Source organism: Mytilus galloprovincialis, chromosome 1 (assembly GCF_965363235.1).
Source record: "Mytilus galloprovincialis chromosome 1, xbMytGall1.hap1.1, whole genome shotgun sequence".
Taxonomy (NCBI): domain Eukaryota; kingdom Metazoa; phylum Mollusca; class Bivalvia; order Mytilida; family Mytilidae; genus Mytilus; species Mytilus galloprovincialis.
The window spans coordinates 7,241,219-7,258,065 of record NC_134838.1 but is presented as its reverse complement, the minus strand read 5'-3'; the positions used below and the strand labels follow the sequence as shown (position 1 = coordinate 7,258,065).

General features: G+C 32.3%; 1 protein-coding gene across 2 annotated transcripts in view; it reads right to left on the bottom strand.

Moving 5' to 3' along the window:
• Positions 1 to 2,196: 2,196 nt before the first annotated feature.
• Positions 2,197 to 16,847, bottom strand: part of LOC143064332 (phosphatidylinositol-glycan-specific phospholipase D-like) — a 45,596-nt gene continuing 30,945 nt past the window's right edge. For both annotated transcript variants that reach the window (XM_076237096.1, XM_076237102.1), the window contains 13 exons: positions 16,363 to 16,505; positions 15,256 to 15,374; positions 14,597 to 14,691; positions 13,933 to 14,046; positions 12,999 to 13,073; positions 12,553 to 12,703; positions 11,649 to 11,704; positions 10,987 to 11,072; positions 10,170 to 10,506; positions 9,411 to 9,498; positions 8,545 to 8,648; positions 4,764 to 4,841; positions 2,197 to 3,916 (listed from right to left, as the gene is read on the bottom strand). In XM_076237096.1, the coding sequence (XP_076093211.1) occupies positions 3,812 to 3,916; positions 4,764 to 4,841; positions 8,545 to 8,648; positions 9,411 to 9,498; positions 10,170 to 10,506; positions 10,987 to 11,072; positions 11,649 to 11,704; positions 12,553 to 12,703; positions 12,999 to 13,073; positions 13,933 to 14,046; positions 14,597 to 14,691; positions 15,256 to 15,374; positions 16,363 to 16,505 (1,551 nt within the window). In that variant the 3' untranslated portion in view covers positions 2,197 to 3,811. The remainder of the gene's footprint in view (positions 3,917 to 4,763; positions 4,842 to 8,544; positions 8,649 to 9,410; positions 9,499 to 10,169; positions 10,507 to 10,986; positions 11,073 to 11,648; positions 11,705 to 12,552; positions 12,704 to 12,998; positions 13,074 to 13,932; positions 14,047 to 14,596; positions 14,692 to 15,255; positions 15,375 to 16,362; positions 16,506 to 16,847) is intronic.

The following is a 16,847-nucleotide window of genomic DNA, read 5'->3' as shown; positions in this document are numbered from 1 at the left end:
CTTGTTATTCATAGAAATAGAACAACTGTGTTGCAGTGAGTTTGTGAATTGAGTAAAAAATCACTTAATGATCTACTTGATTCCTAACCAAAACTTATTAATGTGGTATAAAATTCGACACCACCTTCAGTAGGTCTTGCTTTGACTTTGTTAACATAGTTATTTATATACGTATACACAATAAAATACTTCAAGAAGTGGGGAAATTGCCTCCCCTGACTCACTGCAACAACGTATGATCTATTAACTTATCAGAAAATTATATACTATCATCAGAGACATATAATACAATAAATTGTATTATATGTCTCTGCTATCATGCATGTTATTCAATCCATCTTGTATGTGAAAGGATTTGTATAGGCACTGCCTTTTGTCCAATCCCTTTGTTTAAATGTACATTTGATATTTGAACAATAAAATATTTTGAATTGAATTGAATTGAAAATGTTGACATTTGCCGACATGCTGGAATCAGTGTTTACATTTTTAGAGTCCAGATATTTTGGGATCGTAATTTCTTTCTTATTGGTGAAAAAAAAGCAACAAAACTATAGAAGGTTTAAGTTTAATAAATCTAGCATACTTTGAAGTGCATTAATTTTACAATAACGCAATGCAACCGTAGACACAAATATTATTGTTACATTGGTAATCAGATCCTTTCCCAACCCTGCATTCCGGCAAATAGTCTCCAATGTAACAATAATTATTTTATCATTGTTACATTTCCATGTGACCGCAGCCAGTGCCTTCCAGTTAACTCTCAGATTTGTTTTTTTTAGTTAGATGTTTTTTCTGCTTTATATCAATCTGATGAGCTAAGCATATTTGATCATATTTCGAATGATTTTTTTACTCAAAAAATTTGTATGGATAGTAAAATTTGGTATTTTCTCTGAGTCGTTTAAATCACTCAAAACTAGGTGAAACACACACAGAAGTGATGGATATGTATTATAAATATAGAAAATTTTTGTTTAACCCCTGTCACATTCTAGCTTATGTGTCTGTCCCAAGTCAGGAGTCAGTTGTCGTTTGTTACTGTATATCATATTTATGTATAGAAACCCAGATTGTCTACCTGATTGCAAAAATTGACAATGTAAAACACTTACAAACAATAGAAGAGCCATGACTTTGAATTATCCCAAGAGTGCACTGTCTGCACACTTATAGGTTGTGCATGATTTTTATTATATTTATATACATTTAAAATGTTCGGATCTGCATTGGACAAAACTGCATGAAAGGAATTATAGATTTTAGCATTGACCATGTTTACCCTGAGACTACTATAGTTATAATAGTCTCAGGTTTACCTAACCCAACTGAAGATATTATTGGCAACAAGGATACAAAATTTAAGAAAGACAGAAAGAACTTCAATTTTTTGTATTGGTTACAAATTATGTTCATATCAAATAAATAGATTAAAACACTGTATAAATATCTTCATAAAAATAGTTGAAACAAAAATTTACAAACATATTTATTTATAAGGCATTTTGACCTACAATGATAAATTACCCTTTCTTATATTTTAAATTCCTTTGGTTATAAATATAACTCCTCTAAAAATTGTAATGTTTCCAAATCTACCCAAACACAGCATAATTAATTGATTATTTGGTATTAAATGCCACTTTCAGTACTCTTAATCATGGCAGACAGTTTTTAACGGTGGAGATTGTGAATAAAATATAGGAAAATATATACCAGTTCAACTTAATAACAGGGCCTGATGATAAAGCCTAACAAGTTTCTGTCCTATAATGGACCTTCTTCAGTGATCTGTTGATAGTTGACGACAAGCTGTTCAGATAGATAATTTTCTTCATAATCCAAGGGTACCCTGTGTATAACCAGTGGTAGGTAAAACTGGTGGTTATGTTAACCGGTTGTTATGTTTACCGGTAGTTGTATTAACCGCCTGTGATATCAACCAAGTGGTGTCACCTCTCAGTTGTGTGGTTAACCTGTGGATGAGATAATGGCGAATGTGTTATCCAGCAGTTAAAATTTCCATGAGGATGAGTTTTCCAAAGGATAATTTTTCTGGTGGATGAGTTAGTCCAGTGAAAGAATAGACCAGACAGAAGTATTACATTGTATATAATTAAATAATTCTGAACTTAATTACAGTCTCTAAGAGGTAATAAAAGTGAGTGGGTATTAGTAACAACCAAAAACAGATCAAAATAAATAATATTTATTAATATCAAAATAACATATAAAAATAAATCATAGTTAAAAGTAACGTGTTGCTTGCATATTTATCTGCAAACATAGATGGCTGCCTACATGCGGCCAATGATGTCCTCTTTTTTTTTACTAATACATTGTTTGCATGGTGGTGTATGGGCTTTCCAGTTAATCTCCATGGGTAGGTCAGGCAACCCTATCATTAATAAAAGTAAGTGAATATCTCCGGTGTACCTGCACAATTCAATGGTTTGTTGGCTGTGCAAGTTAAAGTGTCACTTCAGGCTGCTCTTGCTTTTATAACTAGCCTGATAAACATCACAAATAAAGGAGCTTTCAGCCAAACTGGACAGTAAACAGAAAGTGTAATGTAGTCAAGGACGTCATCAGGTGAAGGTCCAATGTTGGAGATGTTAAACGGTTGTTAACGTCAAAAGTAATATATAGAGAGAACACACCACTCACTCTATTTTCTATTGATGGAGATTATATCTTGAATATAATATACTCTAAATTATACAAATAACATTATACCAATTTGCTTTCTCAAAAGGGAAGAGCTTGAAATATTGGTCAAATAAAGTATATTTAATGGAATGTACCGGTATTTAAAAAAAAATATCAATTTATCAATATGTATACTATAGTATATACTGAGCAGCATGATTATGTTTCATAAGGATGCTAAGTAAACTATGAAATAAATCTCAAAGAAAGACAACTCTTGTGGGAGAAGTCCTGAGTATCTCTTGTTTTACCTGGAAAAATCTCAACTGATGAAGAATTTGTTCCATTGCCCATTACAAACCCATGATGTAGAACAGATAGGCTTGATTCTAAGAGGGTGGTAAAGGGTTATTTTTGTGCAACGTGATCGCCGTTTTTTATTACGCGTTCAACATGTTTTTACTTTTTTATTTGACGTTCAGTCGTGCAAGACAGGTGCCTCGTTCAATGTGTTTGCTTATTTAATTTTAATTGCATCATGATTTCCAAATGCTTACTTTGCGCGCTCGGAATTTTTCAAATAAAATTCAAAGACTTGGCAAGGATCGTCAAGAAATACTTTTTTAAAAGCCATGAACCAATTATATCATAAATATGTATACTAAATTGGGAATATCAAGTAAAACATAGAGTTAATATATACAAGAAGACAGTGACTCAGTCACAAAAGGTTCACATCAAAGTATTTATTTTTCGTGCAACGTGCATGACAGAAATTATTTTAAGTTCAACGTGAAATTATGTCTTATTTCATGTTTTTTCCGTGCAAGCACCCCCCTTTACCACCCTCTTCTAAGATAGAGTTAAACTTGTATCCAGGCTTTGTGGATATAACATTTGGAGTACTATTATCCTACTCAGCCAACCAGAATACTGGACTTGATGTTTTAAGTACAAATATTGAACTGAGTTCTGAGTACAGTTTATGATCGAGAGCTACAATGTCTCTATTATGACAGAAGTTTAGCAGTATCTAACAGCAGTAATTTCAATGTAAATCAATCTTCAAGTCAGAGGTGACATCTTTTGCATCTTTTACATGTTAGTGTTTACTCTGATTATCACCTTTATCCTTGTATTTTGTATTACTACTATACAATTATAAATGTTTGAAATAATATCTCCAAACCACACCAGATCTTCTTCCTACTCCATAATGATAAAATCCTGCATCAGAAGCTACATCAGCTGAATATAAATATACCTGGAAGATAAATATACAGAGATGCACATATATCCGTAAAATTAAGCTTACAGATAAATCAAAATAAATAAACTGAAGTAAAGTAAAGAATGTACATGAGGCATTCTAAATGATTTATACTTCCAGAAGTAAAATATCATGTATAAATATTCATTAAATCAAAATGCTTGTGAGCACTGAAAGATTGCTTTCATTTACAATTTTGTGAATTAAAAATAAAACATTCAATTTGATTATTAGCTAGGCTATATAATTTTGAGTTGGAGTTATCTTTCTTTGTTCATGGTTGTACATTTGTAGTTGGGCCTATTTTTTTAACAGATTCATATGACATACCTAACTTATGTAATATTCAATAAAGAAATATTCATGACAAGTACTGCTTAGTTTAAACATATTTAATTATAGTAGATTGGGAAACAAGTTTTGCAACTTATATTAATCCCTTTCCACTTTGCGGGTGCGAGTGCTGCCTTGTAGCGGCATTAGCCTGCTCTTTTTCGAAATCTACAAGGGTGTCTTTAACGTGCAAGAGATATGGCTCTCTCTTAACACGGGTCAGCCATTTATCGTCCCCTTCCGACGGACTATCATCGTTTCCTCAAGACCATACTCGCAAATGGTGTCAAGTGAGCGCCGAAAATTCAGTCCCTGAAATTTTCATCCCAGACGGGAATCGAACCAGGTACCTTTGTGTTGGTAGTCCAATGCACTAACCACTACACCACGGAGTACTGCTTATATCAGACAGACGGACAAACAGACAGAAAAACAGAAGAATGGACCCACAAGACCAGAAAAACATATCGCCCCTCTACTATAGTGGTTGGGGCATAAAAATACATACCCCTTGTTTGTCAGACACATTATAAACAAAATGTCCATTATTACTTTGCTCATTTAAAGAGTCTGATGTGAAGTTTGCCTAAAATAGATATAAAACATACATGTTATCTTTAATCAAATACATACATGAATAAATGTTAAATCAAATATATACATGTTATCCTCAAAATAAAACATGTGCGTGTAGTAATGATTTGATTTGATTTTTGGTGTTTTAACGCAATTTTTTAGCACCACATTTAGGCTATTTCGTGGCAGCAAGTTTTTATTGGTGGAGGAAGCTGGAGTGCCCAGAGAAAACCACCGACCTTTAATAGGAAAACTGACAATCCTAGTCAATTAAGATTGGAGTCCAGTGCACCCGCATGAGCAAACTCACAACCCCAGTGTTGACTGGCTAGTGATTACAGTAGTAACTACTAAGACCACTCGGCCACCAAGGCCCCAACATATCCATGTAATACTATATAAAATCTTAAGGTTCATGACCCCTTCTGTAGCCAGTTTATTACGAACTTTTCAAACTGCAATAGTGTCAAAACAACAAACATAATGAATAATAAAGACAGACCATTTTGTATATATACCAAGGGGAAACTTCCTGCAAAGCATTATTATTTACTGTTTCATTGCAACCTTGAGCTGAGTCACTAAAGTCGAGTGCACCATTAAAGGTGTACTTGATTTGATCCATATTTATATTTGTTTTCACCGATAACTAAATTAATAAACTTGTTTTAAGGAAATCATTGCTAGCACTGCATGCAATTATCCTCTATCTAACAAGTGTCGAATTGCCAAATATGAGAATACAATGGGAACGGCTGTAGATTTTCTATAAATTTTCCATATGTTTAGCATTGAATAAACACAAGGGTACATAATCCTTAGAGAATATTGTTATTGAAAAGACTGATGAAATGAAACAAAAGATCTTCATTTGTGAAGCACATATTTAGGTCTTTCCACCTTTCCGTGGAAAGACCTATTGAATTTGTTCTGATTATTATTATTATTATTTTTTTTTTTTTTCTTCCGCCTAATTTTTTTTCTTGCGTAGTATTGATGTTTCAAAAGATGTCGCTTAGATATTTGGAATATGGCATCGTATAGTTTATACGCTTTAAAATTTACAACTGCGTAACAAAATACTTTACATTGTAAGAGTTATCTCCCCAAACACTGTTTTTCTTGTGGCCACTACTCCTTCGCAACCGTAAAAGATTACGACAAATTTATTTTACCAAATTGCTTATTATATCTTAAGGATTAGGATATTCATTTGGACCGAAGCTTTACGGAGACTCCATATGAGAGTTATTCCCCCTTTTCCATTGAATTAAGTGAAATGCATTTCTAAATGGTAAACCATAAGTGATAGAGACCTAGGGTCTTCAGATTTGAGGTCCTTGGTCCAAAAAAATGAAAATGAGGTCAAGGTCAAAGGTCAAGGTCATATTCTAAATTTTGATTTTGGCTTATTTTCACTTATTTCCAAAAACCGTATGACATATCGACAAATAATTTTTCATAAATTGTTAGTTGCGACATGTCCTTACTTGTATATTTTGGTTGAAAGGGTGCGCAGACAATAAATGGGAGTTTTTGCCCATCTTACATTTAGAATTATGCGTAAAGTGATATTACTCATTAACCAAACATATTAAAGACCTAGGGTCTTTTGATTTAAGGTCCTTGGTTTGTGACCTTGAAATTGAGGTCAAGGTCATAGGTTAATAGGACGTTCTAAATTTTCACCTTTGCTTTAAATTCACATTAATACATCATAAAGCCATAGGAATTAACATTTTAAACTGATTTTTCATATTTCAATATCAAAATAGATCTTTACTAGTGGAAAGACCTTCAATTGTTCTCTGAACAATTGGTTTTTAATTTCATTTAAATTAAGTATATTGGCATTTAACTTTAGTGTAAAATGAAAATGTGTGTCTGTTGAAATATATACCAGTGGCGGATCCAGGGGGGGGGTTCCGGGGGTGCGCACCCCCCCCTTTATTTTTGCCGATCAATGCATTTGTATCGGGACATATGTTTTGCACCCCCCATGCACCCCCCCTTTGCCCTGGGTTAGCACCCCCCTTTCGAAAATTCCTGCATCCGCCCCTGTATACAGTGTGTCATTCCATTAAATACTACTAGAACACACCCACGAAATCGCGGGCATATATACAGCAGGTAAACTGTTGTTGGATGATTTTTTGTAAAAGATATTATGTATGGAGAATTTCATAAAAGGTATAAAAAGCACTCTCCCTTTATCCAAAGTCCGATATTTGTTTCCTTTCCGTTAAATTAAATTATTTTCATGTTTCTGGCCTCAGACCACAATTATTCTTCTCCTTTGCTACAATGAATCTTTTGGTAAAAGGCAAATCAAATTAAAAATTGGCACCGCTTCAAACATGAAATAAATGTAACTGCTTAGGCAGCAACCATTTGATTTTCTGGGGGGGCTATGGTTTTTTTTTCTGGACAAATTTTTTTTTTCGCCTGCGGCGAAAAACAATATATTTTTTTCGCGACAAGTCGAAAACAATTTTTTTCTTTCAATTTTAGCATTACATATAGTGGCAGCTGAGGGTGAAACAAACAATTTTTTTTTCTCAGAATCAAAAACAAATTATTTTTTTCTCCAAAAACTGGAAACAAACTTTTTTTTCCAAAAAAAACCATTCCCGGATCCTGTAAGGATCAATCCCCAAAGCTCGAGCTTAAAAACACCCGATCCCGACATTCCGAAAAAGGTCTTGCCTCCCTCTAATCTCTACCCTACCTTCATTTATGCCATATCAATACTTTCATTTTCAACAATAAATTTTTATGTCCCATTTATGGGCATTATGTTTTCTAGTCTGTGAATCCGTGTGTGCGTTCGTTCGTCCGTCTGTCCGTCCGTCCGTCTGTCTGTCTGTCTGTCTGTCCCGCTTCAGGTTAAAGTTTTTGGTCGAGGTGGTTTTTGATGAAGTTGAAGTCCAATCAACTCAAAACTTAGTAAATATAGAGCCGATGTGGCACCCGTGTACTTTGGACACATTCATGTTTCCAGGTGTTTAAATTATTTTAACATATATGCAACTGGTATGACCCCTTAAATAGTAAACATTTCAAAGAAAACAGTAGACAGAATACAGAGAGTCTCTATATATAAAAGTAGTATAATCGTAGTTTACATGTAGATAAACGCGAAAAAAAATTGTCCTGTTCTAAGGAGGTATAATTATGGTTCTTGCAATCTAAACACCATGATATGGAGAACGCTCTGATTGGCTCATTTATTTTTCATTTTTGTTATCTATCATACGATTGGTTGTTCTTGTGCAGGTTTCAAACCGGAAATCTTATCTATGACTAAAAGTCAGTCTGATTACGGAATCAATATCTGGACTCCTTTTTGTCGTTTTTCTCCAAAAATAACTCAATCTGAATAATCATAAGAATGGATGACAAATGCGACTATGCATGTTACCTATAGAACACAGAGGCATGATGATTAATTTATCGTGGAAGGAAGAGAAGCGACACACAGAATGAGGTCTTCTCGTTTAATAGTATAGAAGACAAGGCATGGAATATATAACTCTGTACTTAGGTACTTGAAAAATATAGTCCATACCTGTACCTCCCACAGAGCTTCAGAATTGTTTTTGTGATGTCAATTCAATAAAATGTGCTTGGTTCATCTTTCAAATAGAAATTTACATATTATATCAACATCTATCATATATATTAAACACATCATATCAAGTAAGTCTCCTTACCACATTTGATGGGCATGGCTGTTCTAGGTCACAGGCTGTGGAAAATGTGGCTTTTCCTGATGGCATCTGGCTACCTCCATAAAACACATAAATTCTCCCATTTTCTAAAAGAAAATTACATACCTTGATCAGTTCTGGGTTAATGGTCAAATTTGCTGTTATTGAAACAAGTTTATACTCTAAATGACCAAGAGTTTTTTATCACTGTTATCTCAACAAAAGCTTTAGACATGCAAGCACCACTTAAGTGGCACTTCATTTATCTTGGCAACAATATTGAATTTCCTTGTTCATGACTGGTCACCAAATAGCAATTATCATTGGATATTCTTGTCATGAGAAACAAAACAGGTGCCCCAAAAGAAGCAAATGATTGTACATATAAGTTTATGTTGCTCTTAAGTTTTAAATATACTGGTACTTGTCTTTTTCTTTAAACAAAGTGTTAGTTGTCCTTTCTATATATGCATTCTTATTTTCATATACGGTAATATCTTTTCTTCACTGAAACTTTTGAAGATAATTGATGGAACTTACTGATGTACTGCCATTCACTTCTATCTTTTATTATTGATAGAACTTACTGATGTACTGCCATTCAGATCTATCTTTTATTATTGATAGAACTTACTGATATACTGCCATTCAGATCTATCTTTTATTATTGATAGAACTTACTGATGTACTGCCATTCACTTCTATCTTTTATTATTGATAGAACTTACTGATGTACTGCCATTCAGATCTGTCTTTTATTATTGATAGAACTTACTGATGTACTGCCATTCAGATCTATCTTTTATTATTGATAGAACTTACTGATGTACTGCCATTCAGATCTATCTTTTATTATTGATAGAACTTACTGATGTACTGCCATTCACTTCTTTCTTTTATTCGATTTGGCTCACTTATTATCAAATCATCAAAACCATCACCGTTCAAATCAACAAACTGAAGGAAAAGATTAGAAAATCATTAAATAAGTTTACACAATAGGTAGTATGTGTGCTCCTTAATTAGATTCTGCTCTCAAATACAATGATACAAAAATAAAACAGTGGCTTAATGTGAACAAGTTTGGTATAATCAGGAGAAATCTAGAATTGATAAACTTGGATAAAAACAGCACTAAATCAAAAATTTTAGTTATTTCAAAAAGTGTTTTATGTGAAACTATGGTATTCATAACTGATGACTTCATACAAACTATGATCAACACTTAACTAAATGAAATTAGTTAAGATTTACCAAATACTGAAATACTAGTAATGAAAGATGATGAAACCAAATTTTACAGAATATTCCATTACTGAATTCATACTCAATAACCTAATTTGTTGGTGAAAATTGGAAATTGCAATGAAATTTAACAAAGAATATTAATTAGAATACAAAGCTTTTGACAATCCTCTTTCATGTCTTTAGGATTCCACAAATTCATCAAAAAAATAATCTTTTCCTGGATATTTGATTTCCTGGGGTTGTCAAAGTTTGCCTATAGAAAATATTAAATTCATTGAACATTTAAATTTTTGGTTCACTGATATCCAAGGAATCCATGAAAATCAGTATTCTATGATAATTAATGAATTCACAGTATTTCTATCATAATGACTACAAACCTTAACAACATGTCCAAATCTGGCATATCTCCTGTTGCCATCAAACTGAGCTAAAATATTTCCATCTTTACTTGTGTAATTAACTAATACAACACTGCCTGCTCTATAGATGTCCTCAGTAAAATAGTTAAATCTACCATCAACATCATTGCCAGGTATACTGTAGGCAATAACTAAGTTCTCTTTATCATATGGAAATCCTATATCTACGCTGAAACCTGTTGACTGGTATAGTGAGCTTCCTGTTAGGGTTAAATTTGGTTGTTTCTTGTCAAAACTAAAGATATGAGATTGTCCTATTACTTGTATATCATTCTGAGAGTAGGAACAATTTGATCTGAAATAGAAGACTTAAAATACAAAAATGTATAAGAAACCTACATTACTTAGGGGTGTTTTGAATAATAAACCTTACTGATCAGACAGTTTCAGTATCTTTTAATAAAGTTCTTTATCCTATATTCATGATATGGTGTCAAATTAAAATTTAGTGATCTTATGAACATATTGTATCTTTCAATCTATTTGCTTCACTTTTTTTTTTCTTTCATTCTGATGAACAGATCCCTTTAAAGGTAAATCTGTAAACTAAGATGTATTGTGATTTTTGTGTTGTTCTGTTGCTGTCTCATTCAGGTATATCCAACACCTATAATGCATTGTATATCGTTCAATAAAACTAACACACTGTGTAATAGTATTTAGTTATGGTGTTCATTTTAACTCTTTTTAAAATGTTTTATTATTTCTCATATCTCTTCTTCATATAAAACATATTCTCCTTATAATAATATTTCAACCAGGTCTTATAACTTACAAGAAACACTTTCTGTAATTGGGTGAACTGACCATTACCATATTTCCTTTAGATGTGATGCTATGTCCAAACCAGGCATAAGGTTGCTAAAAAACAAAGACAAGTCAAAGCAACTTATTTACAGGGTAGTTAAATGTCTTTTTCATAGCATAACATTTGCCATAAATAAAGTAAGCTGACTGATCTAGCAGATATCTATTGAAAAAAGCAATGAAAAGATCCTAAAGTCTTTAAAAAGTGTCCCTAAATAATGTTTTAGTTATTTTGTAATGTATGACCTATTCTCTTAAATTAACAGTAGTGAATTCTACAATATCTTTGGTGATTCTAACAAACAAAACAAATCCAAAACAAATGGTGTATTGGAATGACTATGGTAGATATGTTCCAGACTGTATGAGTAAAGCATAGCATTTGACACAGCTTAATACTAACAAATTCACTAAAATGATTAAGGGGGCATTAGTACAACATAAGTACTTGTTTTAAATTGCACCTTATAAGAAAACTTAAAATTCAATTGAAGCAAGAATAGGAGCATAGCCTAATATACTGCACCTATAACAGTTATTAAGAAGCAAGGTTGATGATGCAACTATTAACCAAGTATCTATATGTCTAGCCTCCCCTCTTTAATAAATTGAGGAGACATCAATACATACCTGCTTTTCTGGTAACAGTTTTGTCTGTAGTTTTTCAAATTCAAAGACACTTTTGGCTACAAAGTAATATAATTACCAGAATTAATTTGAAGTTTAGTTAAACATTATACTGATAATATTTTATAATATACTTATACAAAAGGCTATTTTTGGTAATTTGGCTCCTGCTATCAGAAAAAAGAAACTGCAATGCAAAATTCACTGACAACATATTTGAAATATTTTCGTAGAAAACCCATACCCGTAGCCAGGGGGGTTCGGATGAAACCAAATAAGCACTGTTAAAGTCAATGTTCTGTTCAAATTGTGATTGTTAAAGTCGAGTTCATGAGTCCAAATACCCCCCCCCCCCCCCTTGGGAATTCCTGGCTATGGGCCTGAAACCTCAATCAAAATAATTTTCAGAGATAACTAAACCAGAATATTCTTTACAACACTGCTGGAAAATTCTATCGAGCAGAGGCATTTATCATTCAAGGTCATTTACTCCTTTAAAAACTTAATTGTTGATTTAAGTAATTGGTCGTTTCAGGTGCAATAAGTTTATATAACCCAAAATAAGTTGTCATGATCTGGCTGATCATTAAATCTTATATTAGTTTTGCTTTAATTGCCTTAGTTTTTTGAGATATGAGGAAACAAATGCTGTGTTACTGCTACTTTTAACCTATTGCAACAGGGGAAATGTTTGCTGTTAGAAGAACATAATCTACATAATTTGGAAAAAATACCAATGATAATTGTGTTCAATTTTGGACATATTCCATTCAAAGGTTTCTTTTTAAAATGTTGACAGCCACAGACCGAAAGTCAAGTAAAAAATTCAAATAATTATCCAGGAATGCCTACATCGAAAACCTTTTCATGCAGACTAAGATAACCTGTAACATAAAAGACACCACACCTTTGATGTTTTTGGAAGCCATTAGTACAGCAACAATTCCACTTTGTTCATATCCAGCTGAATAATATGGTGAACCAATAAGTAGGTCAGGGAAACCATCATTGTTCACATCAACTTTGTTTAAATTATAACCTAGGTTACAATATTTTACCTAAAAATAATATTTACTTATTATTCATACACTGAAGGATCTTAAAGCTTTGTTTCTCAGTACCAGAATCTATGAAAAAGGAATCATTCTTTTTATTAAGTCTGCACCAGATTTTGCAGACCTTCCTGCCTTTCTTTTAACAAAAAAGTGGAATAAAAACTTTAAACAATTTGTTTTTTTTTACTTTTCAAATAACCAACATATTTTAAAAAGTGTGAATATTAACTGTATGAGATTTTATTCAAAAGCAGCTCAATGTAATAACTGTTAAATAACTGAAAACATGTGACGCTACCTTGCAAGTAATGACAATATCTGGTTTACTGTACTCTCTCTTGTTCAACTGACCCAGATAAACTGATACCAAGCCCTGCCAAAACAATTAAAAAATATGTAGCTGGAAAGTTATAAAGTTAACTGTAAATGAGATAATGTATCAATATTTTAATAAGGTCTAGCAAACATAAGTATAAAAGACAAAAATAAATAAGAGGGAACCCTTTTAAACTAAGATTAAAGTCTACAGTTAGGAAAGAGTTAGCCAGACTAATACTGGATTTTCTTGTTCTTCCTCATTTAAAGTCAATGAAAAGTAAACATTCCTTTCTCTCTATGGTCGGTGCTGTGAATATTGCTAATTTTACGATTTCAGAAATGTTGGCAACAATAAAGACAGATTAAGTCAACATAAATATAAGGGTATATCGCCAAATCTAAGGTCAAAATTTGCCAGTGGTTTCAGCTGAGAAGACATTTTGACAATATGATTGAAAACAGACATCATAATAATTAGAACAAGCTATTATTTCAACTTGGAATTATTTTTAATTATGGAATTTGAAAATAATTTCTTGTGCTTGAAATATTTAATAAATTCCATTTTTATTCTGTATTTTAATGTTCTGTTCAGCGCACAAGACTTTCTATTTCAAATAAGATAGTACATTTTCAATAGAATGCACTGTGCCATGCACAAAACTATTAAAAAAAACATTGTATGGAAAGTTTTATGAAGCGCTCAAAACATTATAATACCAAATAAGAATGGAATTTATTTACAATTTCAAGCACAAGAAATTATGCAAATTCCATAATTAAAAATAATTCAAAGTTGAAATAATAAGACAAATTACCATATGGCATGAACACACACTACTTTTTTGGTCTCACGGCATGTGACCTAAAAACTCCACACTGAAAAGACTTCTGAACTTTCTGCTAAAACTTACATTATAATCTAGGGGACTGTCATTCCAATAAGATGGACTGCTTACAACAACATCTTCAACTCCATCCAAATCAATATCTAAAACAGTTACACTGGTGCCAAATCTGGACTGTTTCTACAATTATAATTCAACATGGAAAACACTGTGTGAATATATAAACGTTTCACCTTTCTCTCAAATTTAACAACCTATAACAACAAATATGATCTATGTTCCAAAATTTTAGCTTGAAATATTAAAATTGACCCAGATAGGGTCAAATGCTGGTAATTCTGTAAAAATAATAATTTTTTAAATTATATTTTTTATCAATTTATCAGGAACTGTTCATCCTTATAGCGCAACTGAGATCACCCACTTTTCTTGTTTTAACTATAACATATCAAATGAGCTTTGTCCGATAGAAATTGACCATTTGCAAATGAACATCAATACATCTGTTAATTTCAGGTTGAAAAAAAACTCTATACCCAGTCATTGTCTTAATATGTAACAGTTTGAAATATGGGTTAACTTCATGACCCTACTAAATAGACCAACATTCATCATTTATTTCGTATTTTAATGCCACACAATCAATCAAAGTCTTTTTCATGTACAAGTATACGTTAACTTGCATACGGTCGATTTCTATCAGGCGCAGCTCAAATCATTACTTACTAACCTTGTCAGCACCTTCTATAAAGGTGACATTTAGCTGTTCCAGCTTATGAGCATCCAAATTGATAGCTTCAGTATTAAACACATCTGTTCTGGGCTCTATAAATAGAAAATATCATACATTACAGGGAATAGCTAAAACTTCTCAGTTTCAAAAAATGTCTCAAGAAGTGAAATACCTATGACTTTTATGTTATTTGGTTGTTGTGCAACAATTGTCGACCATGTCTCTGTTATTGAATTAATATTAACTCCAACAATGCTAAATATCTTAGAAATGTCTTATTTTCTATATATGCAAATGAAATATGTTATTACTAAGTAATGATTTTTACTGATAACCATTTTACAAATATATGTGATCACAAGATAGAGTGGTTGGGATGACTAGGCAGAATTAAGTCAAAAAGTTCACCATCTCCTAAAAAACATTTCTTTTGACCAAAAAAAAAAGTGAAAGCAATAACTTCATTTTTTTCAGATAATAGACCAACTCCCTAACATTTGGTGAAAAAAAGACTTAGAAGGGCATTGACCCTGTAAGGAATCAATGATTGCCATTGACAACAGATAATGCAAATTGGAGGATAGAGGCCAAGTGGTTGATGGTAATAGATTTTACATCCCTGAAGATGAGAAAAAGTCCACAAAATTAATCTTTACCACTGCCATAAACAATATATATTCTTCCTGTCTGCCAGTTGTTAACATGGCTGTAACCAGGAGATCCTATAACAACATCCTTACATCCATCTTTGTTGACATCTCCAGAGGAAATTGACCTGTAAATAAATCACATGTTAACATGGCTATTATTAAATAAATATCTTGATCAAATCATACTTCAGTCTATCTGATATCTGTACAAGATGAATGATTGAAACCAAAAGAAACATGTACTTAAAGATTTTTACTATGATAACAATAAGAGATACATATAAAAAAGATGAAATTATATTGTATAGAAAGACAAATATTTGGAAACAACAAACAATCTAATCTAAACATATATACAACATTCAAGAGCTCTACTTGAGGGATTATATCATTTATGCTTATTATGTACCTCAAGTGCAACTAATTTAGTTGTTTTTCATGAGATATGATGTAACACATATGAAGGGGTTTAAGAAATCCTTTGCAAGCTTGACTGATATTTATGCAGCACAATTGCCATTGATTGTAGTACACATACAATTTACCTGTATTTACTACTAAGTGTATGAGGTAAAGCCTATTTGAAAAATCATAAAAATGAAATTTCCTTAACATTTACATGTTTTGATAAAAAGTACTCTCTTGTGAAAAATGGTGATATGATAGGGTGACCTAAGATGTTTAATGTTAAGTTATAGTCAAAGTTTAGTACAAATAAGTTCAAAGCATCCCTTTGAAATGTTTCCAGATGGAATAATGAGTTGGCTGACCACAATAAAATATCTTTGACATAGTTAACCACAGCTATGTTAAAATTATAGTAGCCACAGTCAGATCGTCTCTTCCATGATGATGACATTACTGAACAAGACATATCACTAAATGTCTTATAAATAACACAACAGGTGCCACATGTGGAACAGGATCAGGTTATCACTCCTGTTTTCAGTTTCTCAGTCTTTAGCTTTCTGTTCCTAGATTTATAAACTCTTGTTTGAGTTGTCTGTTATTTTTTGCCCTAGTTTTGTATGTCTCTTTTTGACTTATAGTATGCATTGTCCCTATGACATTTGTTATCTCTTTGTTAATACATGTAGTTAATACTGTACATACCATCCAAATCTGGCATAAGATCCATTTACCATCAATTTTGTAGTTGGTATATTCGATTTCTTTTTTTCTGACTCAATTTTTCTTTCCCTGAACAACTTTCTTTTAAGTTTGCCGATTTCTTTATATTTCCACTGTATTTCATTCTGTTAAATACAAAATATGAAAATGGTATAAGAAGTTTTCCCCATAGCCTTGGTATGGTAAATGGTATCAGAAGTTTTTCCCATAGCCTTGGTATGGTAAATGGTATAAGAAGTTTTCCCAATAGCCTTGGTATGGTAAACGGTATAAGAAGTTTTTCCCATAGCCTTGGTATGGTAAATGGTATCAGAAGTTTTCCCCATAGCCTTGGTATGGTAAATGGTATCAGAAGTTTTCCCCATAGCCTTGATATGGTAAATGGTATCAGAAGTTTTTCCCATAGCCTTGGTATGGTAAATGGTATCAGAAGTTTTCCCCATAGCCTTGGTATGGTAAATGGTATC